This window comes from Mandrillus leucophaeus, unplaced genomic scaffold (assembly GCF_000951045.1).
Source record: "Mandrillus leucophaeus isolate KB7577 unplaced genomic scaffold, Mleu.le_1.0 Scaffold2, whole genome shotgun sequence".
Lineage (NCBI taxonomy): Eukaryota > Metazoa > Chordata > Mammalia > Primates > Cercopithecidae > Mandrillus > Mandrillus leucophaeus.
Window position 1 is genome coordinate 14,047,756 of NW_012102031.1, and position 15,724 is coordinate 14,063,479.

Below are 15,724 nucleotides of genomic sequence, written 5' to 3' on the forward strand. Positions count from 1 at the left end.
GGCTCAAGAGATCCTCACACCTTAGGCTCCCAAGTAGCTGGGACTACAGGAGTGCACCACATGCTTGGCTGGTTTATTCATATTTTTTGTAGAGACAGGTTTGTTTTATATTTTTTTGTAGAGATGGGTCTCAACATATTGCCCAAGCTGGTCTTGAATTCTTGGGCTCAAGTGATCCTCCCACCTCGGCCTCCCAAAGTGCTGGGATTACAGGCATGAACCACCGTGCCTGGCCAAGAATGACTTTTATTCAAATTTTGCTGTTAACTCATTGGTAATCTGGATGTCTTTGGCCCTCTCTGAGCCTCAGTTTCCTCAATGAAAAAGGAGGAGATTGGATTAGTGATTTTCAGACATTTTATTTTAAGAAACAAAACCTTTCTTCATACCAGATCTTACTTTTAAATCTAATAAAGCTTTAAATGGGTCTGGAGGCTCCCTCTCCCTGATGGCCCCACAGAACAGTATGAAAACCGTGGAAGTAGATGATCTAAGGTCCCTTCCACCTCTAAACATCAGGAATTCATGTACCCTGCCTCTGGAAGACAGAGTGACCCCCCTCACTGTCCCCTCCTCACTAACAGCCCCTCTCCTAAGAGGCTGAGCTGATTTATGATTTATACTCTGCACCTAAGACACTGGATTACAGCGCTGGCAGGAGAACCACAGTGACAACCCAAATCCAGTTGCTCAGCAACTGTTTGTGGGTGAAAATGACGGATTTATTCAACTTAAATGTTCATCGAGGCTACAGCAGAATCAATGCTGTTACAATAGGCAAGCACTACTGTCAGCAGCAACATACTGTTTATTTCTTCAACAGCATCTGAGCCTCATGGGTTATGTTTTCATTAAAAAAAAATCTTATAAGCCAGTTGGGAAGCTGTTAAAGGCCAATTTTAAATGCCAATGTAAAACAAATTTCACTGAAAATACAATTCAAATACAACTGCTATGAGCACTGTAAGAAAAGCTGACTAGTAACCTAGATATGATAGAAAAGACCTTAAATGGTAAATAAAAGGATAGCAGCATTTAAAAACCTGGTAACTCGCATTTCAGAAGATGCCCTTCCCCTGCCCAGAACTTCATGCCTGTGAACACCTGCCTAGCCTAGGAGAGGCCTGTTCAAGCAGGGAGGCAACTGGTATCTGCACAGAGCATGCAGCAGATGAACTCTACAACAGCCGAGAGGAACGAGGCTCCAGTGCAGTTGTGTGCTGGGGACAGCAGGACTCGTGTTTAAGTGTCAGAGGCTTAGACGGGTCAGCTCTGAATTAGAAGTCTCTCACATATCTGGTCCTGCCCTTAAGAAATCTTGTCAGAAACCTCAACTTAGAACAACTTTCTTGAAAATGTGACTAGAAATTAAACAGCTGGGACTCCTGCCACATTATACAAAACTCTAAATGGATAGTCACTTTGCTCCACAGCCCAGGGCCCACTTTAAATTCTGCTGTTAGCCCTCACCTCATGCAATCAGGTGGATACAGCTGCAGTCCTCGGGACAGGTCACTTGAACGGGGAGCAGCTAAATGAAATCCTGCAACAGCACCTTCAAATCAGCCCTCATTCCTAAAAGATCAACAGAGGTCAGGGCTAGAGTTAGCTTCAACAGGCATGGGATCTCTTAGCCTCATGTGCAAGCAGCCAAGTATATCAGGATATACCCTTAATTCTCATCTTGATGTTTTTTAACAGCCAGAGATCATTTAACAGCTCCTCCAGCACCTTCTGTTCATTCTCCTTTAGATCTACCATAGTAACATTCTAACTCATAGAATATTCTTTGCTAACATGAAGAGTTAGCATATAAGCAAACTAGAGGAAAACTTTTCTGCACCCCCTCATAGAGAATCTCAGTGGATTAAGGCAGCTGTAACTTGTTTTGGACTGCAGTTACTGAGGCCAATGTATAGAAGAAAGGTAACTAGAGTGCCAGGATAGGAAAGTTCTGAGATGAAGATAACCTGGCAGCTCAAAGTGACAGTTTGTGCCCTGTTGCTTCAGACCAAATTCCCCCTACAGCCTGAAGCAAGCTGGCCTTGCCCACAGAGATCTCCCTTTCTCCATATGCAGCCACCTCTCTCAGGGCAATTCCTTGCCTTGGATCCTCACTGCACCTGCCTCACCAGCATCTTGGCTCTTCATCTTCCTACCATCAGAGAAGTTTTCTATTTAGGAGCTCATAACGGCCTTGCTGGGCCGTGCCAGTGTTTTAATTTGCTGGGGGCTAGCCCACAGGAACAATAGTGGCTGTGTGTAGACACGCTGGCCATGGCACACACTCATGTTTTTCACAATTTCATCTGAATACACAGACTGGGCTCCCTGGCGGAGTGAGGGTGGCTGAGATGGCACCTTCTCCTTCCACAGAATTATTTCTTGTTTTCAAATGCCTGCTGGGTGGCACTTACAGCTTTCATACTAGAACCAGCTTAGCTGGCTTTATGTGTTTGTGTACTTTAGGTAGAAGGTACATTCAGAAAGTGACCCTAGAGAGACTGCCCCAAAGAGTGAAGGCCTCTGGGGAGCTCTGAGCAGGCCACTCTCTGGATCCTAGCCAACTCACCACAGATGCTGGGCTGGTGACTCTGGAGCCAGGCAACCCTCAATACCAACCTTCCCGAGGGAGGAACAGCAGAATATCTCTCACCCACAGACCCATGTGATGGAAGGGATGCCCAACAGCGCTGTAGGGGATAGAAAAATCTCTGTGAAGAGCAAGAACTAGTACTGAAGTGACTAGATGCCACAGCCCTGCTGTAAGAGCTAAGGAGCAGAGGTTCCTCTGTGTGGCGAGGGTGGGAAGGAGACCTCTAGTTGACTGCATAACCCAATCACATCTAATTCCATTTCTGTCCCCAGTTCTCTCTGCCCACCCATAGTCTATCCTTCAAGAACAACAGGCAGAAGCATTTTCTCACCCCTACCCCACACCTCCTTCCACTCCCCCACCGAAGGGGCCAGAGTACTGGCTGCCCTGAAATCAGAGCAGCAGCTAAAAATGGAGCCTAGAGGCGAGAGGTAGTTGTAATGACTACTGATGTGCCACTCTTCAGAGGAGGAGGAACAGCTGCCAGGTCAGACGCCTGACTGCTTTGCCCTCTTTTAGCCTGGGAGATTTTAGGAGCAAAATCACTGAGGAAATGCGTTCAGTGCTTGGACATCATGGTGAGGCTCCTTGCCAAGGTCTAGAGACGGAAGGCTATCTGTAGCTTTCCTTTGCCAAAGGTCAGTTTCCCAGCAGGCCCTCAAATACTTCTGTGTGAGAGGGAAAAGGGATGAAGAGGGGATAAACCACAGGGCGAAGAATTAGGAAGTGTTAGCAAATGCTACCATGTGGAACACTCAACTTTATTCACTTTATTTATATATTTAACAATTCTAAAGTATTTACTTCTTGCTTTGACAAAAAATGAAAAATATAGGAGCACTGACTCCTCTTTAGGAGAAAAGGGTTATATGTACAGCTATGGAGAGTTACGGTTCCTCCTTTAACAAAGGAAAATATTAATAAAAAAGTGCTTCATTGATCAAAAAAGAGCTAAGAGCTGCAAGCATTTATTCACACTGTACATCAGACCCAAGAAACCCGTATCATAACCTCTTGGCACCTGTAACTGGGAACTGCACAATCTTCAATTAGACCAACTTTTCCCCTACCTGCACAACCAGATGACACAGAATGTGGTAAAGAACTACACCCTGTTTCACCACACACAAACTCTGAGCAACCTGTTGCCACTGGAAGTCAGAGACGTGCTCATATGCTCTGGGCTTTGCCTGAACTGAGAACACCAGGGAAGCCTTCTGGGCCACGCCGTAACACACCCAGGCACGCACAGAAGCCACCTTCCTGAGACACAGCTTGCCCTTGGTCAGGGAACTGCTACCAAAGGAGAAGAGCAATACAGGGCAAGGCCAGAGCTTAAGCATTCCCTGACCTTACCCCTAGTCCTCACCATGATCCACCCTGTCACCAGTTAGCAGCTTTCAGCAGAGCCAAGCATGGCCTCCCCAAGAGGGAGGGCAGGCACAAAACATGGATGCCAAAATTACAAAGCACAAACCTACCTCTTCTCCAACCTTCCCCATACCCACCTCCACATATATTCTTGATTTAAGGCTGTTTTTGGACCATATCAAAGCTCACTGAGGAAAGGTGCCCCAAATCTCCTCAAGGCCATGTCACTTCTCTAAGGAACCCTACAAAGTCACCAAGTGGCCCTTCACTGCTGGATAGCAGCCAGACAAGTGCCCACTCAGACAGCCAGGAGTGGGGAAGGGGGACTGCTCAGCCCTTCTTCCTGTTCCAAGAAGAGAAGGAGAAAGGCTGATTGTATGAGGACCTGCTCCCTTTTCCAGGGGCTTGTAACTCTAAAGGCTGATTCTACCCCTTAAAGGGAAGATCCATGATTGGTTTGGTTTGGGAATGGGGGATTTCTGGAACCCTGAGTCTGGATTTCCCTGTGCTGGCTGAGGAAGAGATTGTTTAAGGGACCAGGCCCCAGAATGGGGACCCAGGTGTATCTGCTCAGGGCAGGCTTTGGCCTTGAGTGCATAACTATTTTGGCCAGTCTGTACTCATGCCTGAGGGTGGGAAGTGCTACACAGCCTGGCCCAGGGAAGCAGCCCCCTGAAAGCAAAGGGGGCCCAAGACAATCTGGGTCAAGTTAAAAATGGAATCCCACGGGGGATAACATGATAGCTACCCAACTCTCAGCCCCTCGCCTGCCTCAAAGGAGCATCCACTTTCCTTTCCCAAAGAGGGGCCTAAGGGGATGCCATTTACCGTGTGCCCCTCCCTCCAAACATCAGCCTCATTTATCCATCTGTGAGAGGACTGGCTCAGCTCCTTGCAGGAGGGAGATGATGCCCAGGGCAGTGCTCTTGGGGAATATGCTTCCAGCCTCCCCAGCAGCAAAGGGTTCCCAACCAGCTCTGATGTGGCGGTGGCGTGAGGAATGGTTGTATGTTAGCACTGGCTTTCTTCCCTGCTCACGGTCTCAGATCCCCATACTCCTGGCTCTGACCACCATCCTCCCACCCAGGAGAAACAAGCCATCCCTCGGTGTCACCTGACAGCAGGCAGCTCGGCAGTTACAGCAGGCCTGGCAACCCCTGGTCTTCCATCAAAAAAAAATTAAGACAACCAAGGGAGAGTTTCCTTTTTTGAAGGCAAAGAAAGAGGATGGAAAAGGTAGGGAGAGAGTGGTAAGGACAGGAAATAAAAATCAATCTACAATCCAGTGGTGCATCCCAAATTTCTGTCACTCTGTACAGGTGGTTCCATGCCCCCATTCCAAAGTGCACGGGCCTCTTGGTCTGCCCAGGCTGTGTGGGCCTGTCATAGGAACAGCAGCTTGGCCACTGCCCACCCAGGTCACTGAGCTTCAGTTGGAAGTGGCAGCAATGGGCTTATCCAGTTCAAGGTCAATGCTGGAGCTCGTGGGACGTAGGCTGCTATAGCAAGACTTGCATACTCGACTGGGTTCAAAGAGCTGCTGGCTGGGAACTGGAACCTTCTGGTTACAACAACTGGAGCAGAATACGTTCCCACAATTCCTTGAGATGAGAAGAAACAGAACAATGTTAGTTTTGGCCAGCAGGTATGCGGTAGGGAAACCAACTTCAAAAGACAAAGTTTGCTGTGTGTAATTTGCATGTGCTGGAGCTCCTTGAGATCAAATCCTTTCATCTCTCTAGCCCAGGAACAAGCTGGGTAGGGAGGGTGTCCCTACCTAGCAGAGTCACATGTCATTTTCACTTTAGGGCCAAGGATACTTGGCTGCCTCACCACTGACTCAAGGGTACCAGGTATACAGAAGAATGCTGCTCAAGAGAGATCTGTGAGAATACATAGGCCTAACAATGGGTTAAGTCCTGATCCAGGAAAACCCAGTGGCCACACCAACCTAGTCAATGCCCTCTGTGTAGCTTGTGATCACAAAGGCCAGGCTCCTCAAATGAGAGAAACAACTACCCAGCCTCACTGGGGAGTAAGGAACCTTGCCCAACGGCCATTTCTCCAGAGAATCAAAGGCAGAAACATGGTAGATAGACTGTTGCCATTTTGGACTGCTCTGCTGGCAGCATGCAAAGCCAGGGACAAGCAGCCTGTGATGCATGCTCAGAGGGTGAAAGAGGAGAGATGGGAGGACAAGAACACAGATGAACACACGTGCACACACACCCCCTTATTAGATAGGTGTCAGTCAATTATGGCTCACTCCCCAACCCATGCATCTCCAGGGAAAACCAGAGTTCTACCAGAAGGCCAGAATGCACTCAGGCCCCAGGCCGCCCTCTCCTCCTCCCCTGAAAGCTGGATTCTGAGGCATCTGTGCAGCACAGGCCTGCACCCCCAGACGGATGCCCATCAGAGCCAACAGGAAAGGGAATTGTTTCTGCCCACCTTACAACTCTACTTTTCCTGGGCCCTGAGGTACAAATCAATCCCAATGAGCTTAAGAACAAGAAATCCCAAGAAGCCTGACACAGCCCACCAAAGACTGAGGGAAGGCAGCTTCTTAGCCAGGATCACTAACTTTTCATTTATGCTGTTCGGAATGCAAACCCACTGTTGGATTAAGGATCACTTAGGCACAGGAGGAGAGAAGACTGAAGACCAGTTGGGAACAAAAGAATACCACAAAATGAAAGGGGGGACATGGGGCAATGCAAAGACAGAAAAGAAAAACACAAAATTCATCTTCTAGAATGTTGTAAGTACTTCATAACTAGTTCTAAAAAGCATGAGTCAGCAAAAACCTGTAGTTACACAGAAAAATTTCTGAACAGCTACACTTCTTTAACATCCCTGCTGGAGTTCAGCTCAAAAGCCTGACATGAATTTGATGTTTTTCTTTCTTTTCTGAGATGGAGTTTTGCTCTTATTGCCTAGGCTAGAGTGCAATGGCGCGATCTTGGCTCACTGCAACCTCTACCTCCCAGGTTCAGGCGATTTTCCTGCCTCAGCCTTCCAAGAAGCTGGGATTACAGGTATGCACCACCATGCCCGGCTAATTTTGTATTTTTAGTAGAAGTGGAGTTTCACAATGTTGCGCAGGCTGCTCTTGAACTCCTGACTTCAGGTGATCCGCCTACCTCGGTCTCCCAAAGTGCTGGAATTACAGGCGTGAGCCACTGCACCTGGCTGATGCTTTTCTATCTGACTTCTTTCAGAGGACCCTGAAAGACGCTAAGTGGAGTCTTTCCTTAAAGTCTTCCATGCTAAAACAATTCTCTGGAAAGACCACCTCTGTTCAGTCCTGGTCTCTTTAAAAAAAGGTGGGGGGGGAGGGGGGGGAAGCAGCAGTGATGCTGTTTGACCTGGAAATTACTAGCATTATTCTGGCATCTCAATGAATCACTGACCCAAAATAAATAGCTCTGAAAACCCAATTGGCTCCCCTACAAGACCAGAAGACAAGCAGCACTACTTCTTGTCACAAGCAAGACGGCCTGGCTGACCTCTGTGATCAGGAGGGGAGCACATGGCTACAGCCTGACCCACCCTTGATGGCCTCTCCTCAGCTGCTTTGAATCCATCCCCTCAAGTCCACGTCTGCCTGCCCGTGCACCCCAGGCCCCAGGCTTCACCCCAGTGAGTGCAGAGAGGGGGAAATGATAAGAGTTAGTGTGGAGAAGTTATTGTAGATGTGCAGACATCACAGGCAGGTTGTTGCAAATGCTCACCACGTTTGATCAACACGGTCAGTGTCCCTGCAAGGAGGGGAGAAAAAGCTCAGAAGAGAAGCCAACCAAAGATATCTGGGCTTGGGGTGCAGGGTGGGGAGATACATGTCCTAGAAGCATCATTGCTAGCCAAAGAGGTTGTTCCATTTTCAATCCAGGTTCACTCATGTGGGTGAGCTATGGCACGATTCAGATAAACTTCCAAGAACACTGAACATCCGCCAGACGGTCAACACCCTAGCTGGGACAAAGCATCCCTAGTAACTCACTACCCCAACCCAGAAGGAAAAAGAAGTCAGGAACCTTAATGATTGGAAGACTGTCCTCAGCTGTCCCTACTACTGCCCAAGCTATGACTGCTCACCAATGGCACAAGGGAAAACAAGGGTGGGGTCAGGGAGCAGGAAAGGAATAGGAAAATAGTTCCCTCCCTATCACAGGAAAACTGGTTTTGCTCATAGTAGCCATGTTGAATGGGAAGAAATGTTATGCTGAGAATGAGAAATGGTGGTTTCGGTGGTGGCTGTTGTTCCACCAATCTGGGAGACAAAACCAAATGCTACCATTTGCACATTTCAGAATTTAATAGTGATTCCTCTCAATTTCAACAAAGATGCCAAATGCAGTTTTGCAAACACCAATTTCAGAGGCACAGGAAGATAAGACCATTGGTCTGCCTCAGACAGAACACTGAGATGCCCACAACCCTCTACTCTGCAGGCTCTGTGGGCCAACCCTCAGCCTCCACACCCAGCCCACCCTATCATACCCCCTTCAATGGTACCTGCAGTGGTGCTTCCTACTGGCAAGCCAGAAGGCACTGTCACACGCATAGCAGTGGGCGGCCAGGTGGTCAGGAAGCCAACGGGTCATCTGCAAAACAGATGGGGCCAGGTTACTGACAGGAGATGGGTCATCCAGCTGGAGCCAGCAGAGCCATGCTGGGGGCAGCAAAAGTCACAAGGACCTCATTGGCTCCGGTGGCACCAGCCCAGATCTGATGTCAACAGTACAAGAAAGGCGTCCAAATCGTTTCCCTGGAGGGGACTCCAATCTCCCCTGAGATAAAGTAGCAGGCAGCAGCACCCTGGGTCACTGTGAGAGCTGGCAAGGCTCCAGTTCATAGAGGCAATGAAGAGGGAAGGCCAGCTTGCTGAGTCTCCCTGGCTCAGAAATCCTAGGCTTCATGTGGGTTCCCAGGAGCTGAGGTGCCAGAGGCTCAAGCCTAGCTGTGCTGTGAGGTGCTTCCTTGGCCAGGGGTATGGGGTGGGAATGGGGGTGGAGAAGAACCACAAAACAGTTAAATGGACGGCACTCAGAGCAGGGGCTGAGCCTGTACCTCCGTGTCCTGTTTATCCACCTGCTCCCAGCTGGCTTCAGAGAAAATCTCTGTGCTGCAGCGAGACAAACAGTTCTGATCCAGATTGCTTTCCGAGTCGGGGATTGAAGTCTGTTGGCAAACAAACACAGCTGAACAGAATGAACCTCGTCTCCTCCCAAAAGAAGAAAAGGCCTGGTGAAGAAGGGAGCACTGAGGACTCTGGGTGGGGCCGAGTGCTAGGACTGCTGAATCTGCAGATGCATCAGCCATCAAGAACTGGGTGAAGAAGTGCAGTGTGGGCCTGGGCTCAGCTGGGAGACGGATACACAGGTTGTGTGCAGTGACTTTGGAGTGGAAAGACAGGCCTCAGGGTTCCAGAAAGTGAGAGAGAAGTGACCCAAATGGAATGAGAATTCTATATGTCAGCTGCTCCAGTGGGCCTGTCAATCCAAACCTGCCTGCCACTTAGTTCAAGATGAGTGCTTTCCAGATGCCCTCCTTTTTTTGGAAGGACTCTCTGGGAACATGAGAAACTATCATTCGCATGAAGGAAAAGCCAAGTCACTCTGAACTGAAAGTCATTGGATGTGCCCGCCTTTAATGCACGCTGACCACTTGAGAGCCAGGCTCACAATTGTACTTGAGCTGCCTGAATCAACTCCACCCAGAGAAGAAAGCATCTCCTTGAGAACCTCCCCTCTGGAACCCCTTTCCAGCCACCAACCCCCATCAGAGCTAACTCCTCAACAGTGCTAGAAACCAGTCCCTTCTCTCCATTTCTACTGCCAGCATCTGCCACAGGGTGGGGTATAAATATTTGTTTAAAAAGAACTGAACCTTCAAAGTCATAGCCTACATCTGGAAGGGCTAATACTTTGCAGTTACTAAGGTAGAATAGGCACTAAAATCTGACAGGAATAACTTGGCATTGCCCTACAGATGTCATTCTGCCCACGGGTTCAAGCCCTTCTGAAGACTTATGATCCTGTGTCTGAGAGATCTGACCAACCATGTAGTGCATGCTAAGTCTCTTCCTCTCCAACGGCCTCAATAGGACATCTGTGGAAAGTAAGCAAAGCAGAAAACAGGCAGGCTGCCATTGCTGTGGCAGAGGCTCATCTCCAGCCTCTCTTAACAGGGCTACTCTGGACCTTTCCAATCCTTATAACAACCTGTACCAATCACCATGCTCTTGGCACAAAAGGCACCCAGCCTTAGTGTGCCCTGTCTCCTTGGGCAGCTATGGAGGAATACCACAGCCTACTCACCACCTCATCCCCAAAGTCTCCATTAAAGTGTAGGGAGCTGGTCAGGTACTGGCTCTCCAGGCGACTCTTCAGCTCCTGGACTTGTTTCTTCAAAGTTTCTACTTCCTGCTGGTGGCCTGACTCAATCTGACGCAGGCGCTGTTGGATTGTGTCCGTGTACACTGACATGCCATCATCATCCAGGTGGCTGCGGGAAGGCTGGTCGGGGCTACTGGCTGCAGATGGCCTCCCTGAGTGGCTATGGAGCCACTTGTGGTGCAAGTTCCTTGAGTGTAAGTGGGCAGAGCTGCAGCTCATAGCAGACAGCTGACGGCTCAGTGAGTCCTTGCTCCTACCAGCCTCCCCATTGGCGAAATGCCCATTGGGTGTGGCGTACATCTGGAGGGTGCTAAGACCTGGGGGCTGCTCTGAGGCCCTGTTTTCAGTCTCTGGGGCACCGTTGCACACAAGCCCCTCTTTACATTCAGCTAAAGGCAAGGCACAAGGGGAACGTGTTAGGCTGAGAGTGCTGCCAGGGGAAGTCCTATGCACCACAGACCCCACTTGGGGCCTCTCAACCAGGCTTGTCTCTGAAGGGCTGGGTTCCATGGTCTGGGGAAGCCTGTCCTTGCCACTATTAACAAGGCAAGGTCTATGATGGACTTGGGGCCCACTTCCTGATTCCACCTTATCTTCCACTAACATGTCTGCAGAACTGTCCACATTTGGTCCTCTGGTCTCAAAAGGGACTTGGGAAGGTAGCAGAGAACATGATTGTGAGGTACCATAGCCAACTTTTGCATCTACTGGGATTGGAAGAACTGCTTCCTCCCTACCCTCTGCCTTCTCTTCTATTCGAAACTGCTCCACAGGGACCTCCAGGGAATCCTCATCCCTCAGGGGGAACTGGAGAGAACTGAGGAGAACACTGAGCCCACCCTGCTGTTCAGAAATACCCTGTGAAAACAGAGGCCGGCTCATGTCCAGATGGCTCCTCAGAGCAGCATCACCCAGTTCTAGGTCTTGGTGAAGTCCAATGGCTGAGGCCTCAGGCGTCTTCCTCCTGCTCTCCTTTTCTAAGAGAGGGTTCTCTTTATCCTCCTGCATCTCAATGCCTGCCCTGTGCGCAGGCTCCTCTACTCCACTCTCCTCTTTGGTGGCCTCCTGCAAGATGTTCTCCATCTGCCCCTCGGCTACTCCAGCTGCAACGGAAAGCTCGGCACCCCCCGGCACTCTGGTGGGCTTCCCTAGGCTGTCGGCAGAAATGGGATCCTCTCCAGGGCCAGCCAGGCTGCTCAGCTCTAGCGAGCGCCGGTGTTCCTGCCACTTCTCGTTCAGGCTGGGGTCGCTGCAGCGCCGGCTGGCTAGAGGCACTGTGTTGTCACAGGCTGTGCTCAGATTGTCATACGATCTAGTCTTTGGTAGCCTACAGGAAAGAAATTTGGGGGAAATGAAAATCTTGGAAGCTGTCTGGAGGGAAGTAGGAGACAACAGGTTTTAACAAGCAGTTGCTTCATAACTGGGTCCGTTACAGCTACTCATGGAGCTACAGCATCTCTGGAGCGAGGCCCAGACTGCTGGAGCGGCAAAGCTCCGGAACAAATCCTCCTCCTAGTGTGCGGATTTCCTTTCACCCTCCCCCAACCCCATGCCCCATACATACAAATGAGCTAACAGCAAATGCCTTTTTTTTTTTTTTTTTTTTTTTGAGACGGACTCTCACTCTGTCACCCAGGCTGGAGTGCAGTGGCTCAATCTCAGCTCACTACAACCTCCTCCTCCCAGGTTCAAGCGATTCTGCCTCAGCCTCCCGAGTAGCTGGGATTATAGGTACCTGCCACCACGGCCGGCTAATTTTTGTTGTATTTTCAGTAGAGATGGGAGTTTCACCATTTTGGCCAGGCTGGTCTTGAACTCCTTATCCCAGGTGATTTGCCCACTTTGGCCTCCCAAAGTGCTGGGATTACAGGCGTGAGCCACTGTGCCCAGCCTGCAAATGCTATTTCCAAAAGACATTCTTCATGATGCTGCTGTGTTTCTCAGTGGGTGGCAAAGTAGCACTGGTGTTTCTTAATATTACAGTATTTTAAATTAATGCGTTATCTATCAGTCTGTATTTAATAAAGCTAACTCTCAAGTGACAGAGCCAAATTTTTTCTTTTTTTTTTTTTCTTTTTCCTGAGACAGGTCTTGCCCTGTCATCCAGGCTGGAGTGCAATGGATCTTGGATCACTGCAACCTCCACCTCCCAGGCTCAAGCGATCCTCCTGCCTCAGCCTCCCAAGTAGCTGGGACTACAGATATGTGCCACCACGCTTGGTTAGTTTTTGCATTTTGGGTAGAAACGGGGTTTCACCATGTTGCCTAGGCTGGTCTGGAACTCCTGGGCTCAAGTGATCCTCCCGCCTTGGCCTCCCAAAGTGCTGGGATTACAGGCATGAGCCACCAAGCCTGGCCCCAAAGCAAAATTTTCTGTCATCTGACAGCATCTGCCTTTTACGCCTCAGAAGACAAATCATGGCAAATAGGCAGGGGCACAGAGCACTGGGGAAAACACAAACCAGGGGGTCACAGGAAACCTGGAGGATTTGCTCTATCACTGAGGAGCTGCTCAGTGCATGCAAAACAACATGAAGCAACAGGGCCCAACTCACTCCCAGAAACAAGGCTCTTACAGCCTTGTAACCCAGAAATCCCTATAACTTCCCTGAAAAAACTGCAGAGATCTAAGAAAGATATTGTGGAGGCAGATAACATTATGATCTCTAACCATCCCTGGACATGTCCCAACACAGGAATACACCACACAGGCTGTCAGGCCCGTGGCATCACCCTGGGCTCACCGGCTCAGGGGTGGATCATCAGGGCTGGTGCCTGGGGCTGGGTATGGTGCACAGCTGTCATCCACAGGGGTGGTTGGGGATGGGCAGGGCAGGTACACTGCACTCCACAGCATCAGGTTACGCACATGGCACACAGGGTACAGCACCTGAGGAGGGGGGAGGACACAGGTTTAAATAGGTCCCAATAAGTCTTCTAGGATGTCTGGAAATGAGGATCAAGAGCAAGCACCCAGCTGGAATACCAAACAGGGCTGACCGGATCTCCACAAAGCAGCAGCACCAATGGATACAGGTCTATCCCAAGAGGACCAATACAGGACTAGACATTTTACATGGCCAGTATTTTTCACCTAAGAGCCTCTTGAGAGCATGAAAATCTAAAATATTTTTTTAGATCCCTTTCTCATTATAGCTATTTCTTGGGTCACCTTCAATGTCTGACTTTCATCAGCTTGATTTGTTGCTTTTACTGCCTAAGAAAGTGAGTCATTCTATTAGATGCTGATTGTCCATCCCGCTGGCACAAAAGCTTGGCTTCAAGAAACACTGTCAAACCCATTTTATAGGATCATTTAAATTAATCATGTGAAAAGGAAATTTTTCTGCTGTATTGTTACTTCCTCAGAAGGCACACTGAAGGGGAGAAACAAGCAGTCAGCTTAAATCTTTTCTGTGATTACTTACATGTAGTAAGAACCATATAAATAATCCAGGAAATCAATATAAACTCTGATTAGCCTCCTTTTGACTTCTTTAGGGTTTAAGATACATTCTGACAAAGACAATATTACTATGAAACTGACACATATGTCTATGTGCCTCCTTTTCTCTGCTTAACAGAAAGTATTCATTTCTTCAGGGAACAAAGTCTTAAAGGGCCTGCCAGCTCTTCATGTGAGCAGAGAATCACACAGACAGACACACACACACACACACACACACACACACACACCAATGTCAAACACAGTTTACTGTTCTGAGAGAAGCTATGGTGGGTATCATTGTTTATTGACACTGGGAGGGTGCTGGGGGCCTGGTGGCAGCTCCTTCTGAGCTATCAGTGCATCAGGAAGCAACTTAAGTGCCTCTCCCATAAGACAGAACATGCTAGAAATAAGCTCTGGAGGCAGTGCCAAAAAAGATTCATGTCTAGGTTGGCAAAGTAGAGATCTGTGTTAAACCAAACCACCCTCAGCAAGTAGTCATCAGAAACAGGTCAGAGTACTATCAGAAGCAGGACTTCCTCAGGACAGAATCATAAGGGAAAAATGGAATCAGTCCATCCAGAGATAGAGAGGCCTTCACAAAAACAGTCACTACTCAAAAAGGCTCTCATATGTAACCAACCCCAAATTCCTTCTGCTGATCACAGTGGAAAGGCTGAAGGATACATACGGCTTCTGACTGAGAGGAATACAGTAGGTTTTTGAAAGCCTTGTTGCCAGCCCGAAGAAGTGACCACACGGAACATGTCCGTTCCTGAGTATGCTTCTCCCCTCTCTCCTTGGCATTGTTGCACAGGAATGTTCCAAAGAGGCAGGAATAGGTATGCTGTACCAGTTTCACCTATGGGATTCCAATAAAAGCATAAATTAAGCAATCAGGCATGCATACTCTGAGAAATCAGCTCAGCCGAGCCACCTTATCCTGACATCCCTAAGAACACTTCAATTTACTCTGTTAGGATGGGGAACCCAGTGAGCCATACAGTATCCTCCTCCTCCTCACACCACCAATTCCAGGACCCAACCACCTGAGTCAGACAGGTTGTTGGTACCCCCATTCCTCTTAGCTTCCCTGATAAATAGTCTGAGATTCTGAATTAACAGCCACCCTCACAAGCGCCAGAGCATATGAACAGGGTACAGGAGCACGTCCGTGTACAACTCAAGTCTGAGCTGAGAGTATACTTGTAAAACTACTTGTTCATTCGACAAATTATTGAGCATTTCACATGCCCCAAATATGACTAAGGTGCTAGACATGCAGCAATGACCAGCAAATTCTTCTGCCCTAATGGAGCTTGCTCTAGTCATAGGTGAAGAGTGACCAGTGCTATGGAGAACAAGGCAGACTGAGATGGACAGGACATGTATGAGGCAGTACAGGATGGCCTCACTGGCTGGTACCCAATGGACATGAAAGAGCAGGCATGTGGGTATCTGAGGGGAAGCACTCCAGGCAGAGGCAACCACATGTGCAATGGCTTTGAGGTAAGCACATGCTTGCAATTTCTGAGGTACAGCAAGGAGGCCAGTGTGACTAAATGAGATTGCACAAGAAGGAGAATGGTAGGAAATAAACCTAGAGAGGTAGCCTCTAGGAAGGCCCTGGAAGGCCACTTTAAGGACTTTGGCTTTTACTTTGTGTAAAATGTAACTAGAGGTTTTTAAGCAAAGGAATGACACAGCCTGTCTTATGTTTTAGAAGAGACTCTATGCTGGGATGACTCAACTGGGGCAGATGATGGTGGCTTCAACCAGTGTGGTACCAGTAAAGGTGGCAATAAATAATCATGTTTTAGATATATTTTGAAAGCAGAGCTGCAGAATCTGACTAAATGTGAAAGAGGGAGGGAGTGAGGGAGGGAAGGAGGAAGGGAGGGAGGGAGG

General features: G+C 48.8%; 1 protein-coding gene across 3 annotated transcripts in view; it reads right to left on the bottom strand.

Annotated features, from left to right (window-relative positions):
- Positions 1-343: 343 nt before the first annotated feature.
- MTMR3 (myotubularin related protein 3) overlaps positions 344-15,724 on the bottom strand; it is a 73,899-nt gene continuing 58,518 nt past the window's right edge. The window contains exons 14-19 of one of the 3 annotated variants that reach the window (XM_011979107.1): positions 14,508-14,678; positions 13,113-13,258; positions 10,291-11,695; positions 8,486-8,574; positions 7,702-7,728; positions 344-5,568 (exon numbers count right to left, since the gene is read on the bottom strand). In XM_011979107.1, coding sequence (XP_011834497.1) covers positions 5,397-5,568; positions 7,702-7,728; positions 8,486-8,574; positions 10,291-11,695; positions 13,113-13,258; positions 14,508-14,678 — 2,010 coding nt within the window. In that variant the 3' untranslated portion in view covers positions 344-5,396. Of the gene's footprint in view, positions 5,569-7,701; positions 7,729-8,485; positions 8,575-9,040; positions 9,152-10,290; positions 11,696-13,112; positions 13,259-14,507; positions 14,679-15,724 lie in introns of all 3 variants that reach the window. The other 2 variants (XM_011979106.1, XM_011979108.1) reach the window with 2 other exon arrangements.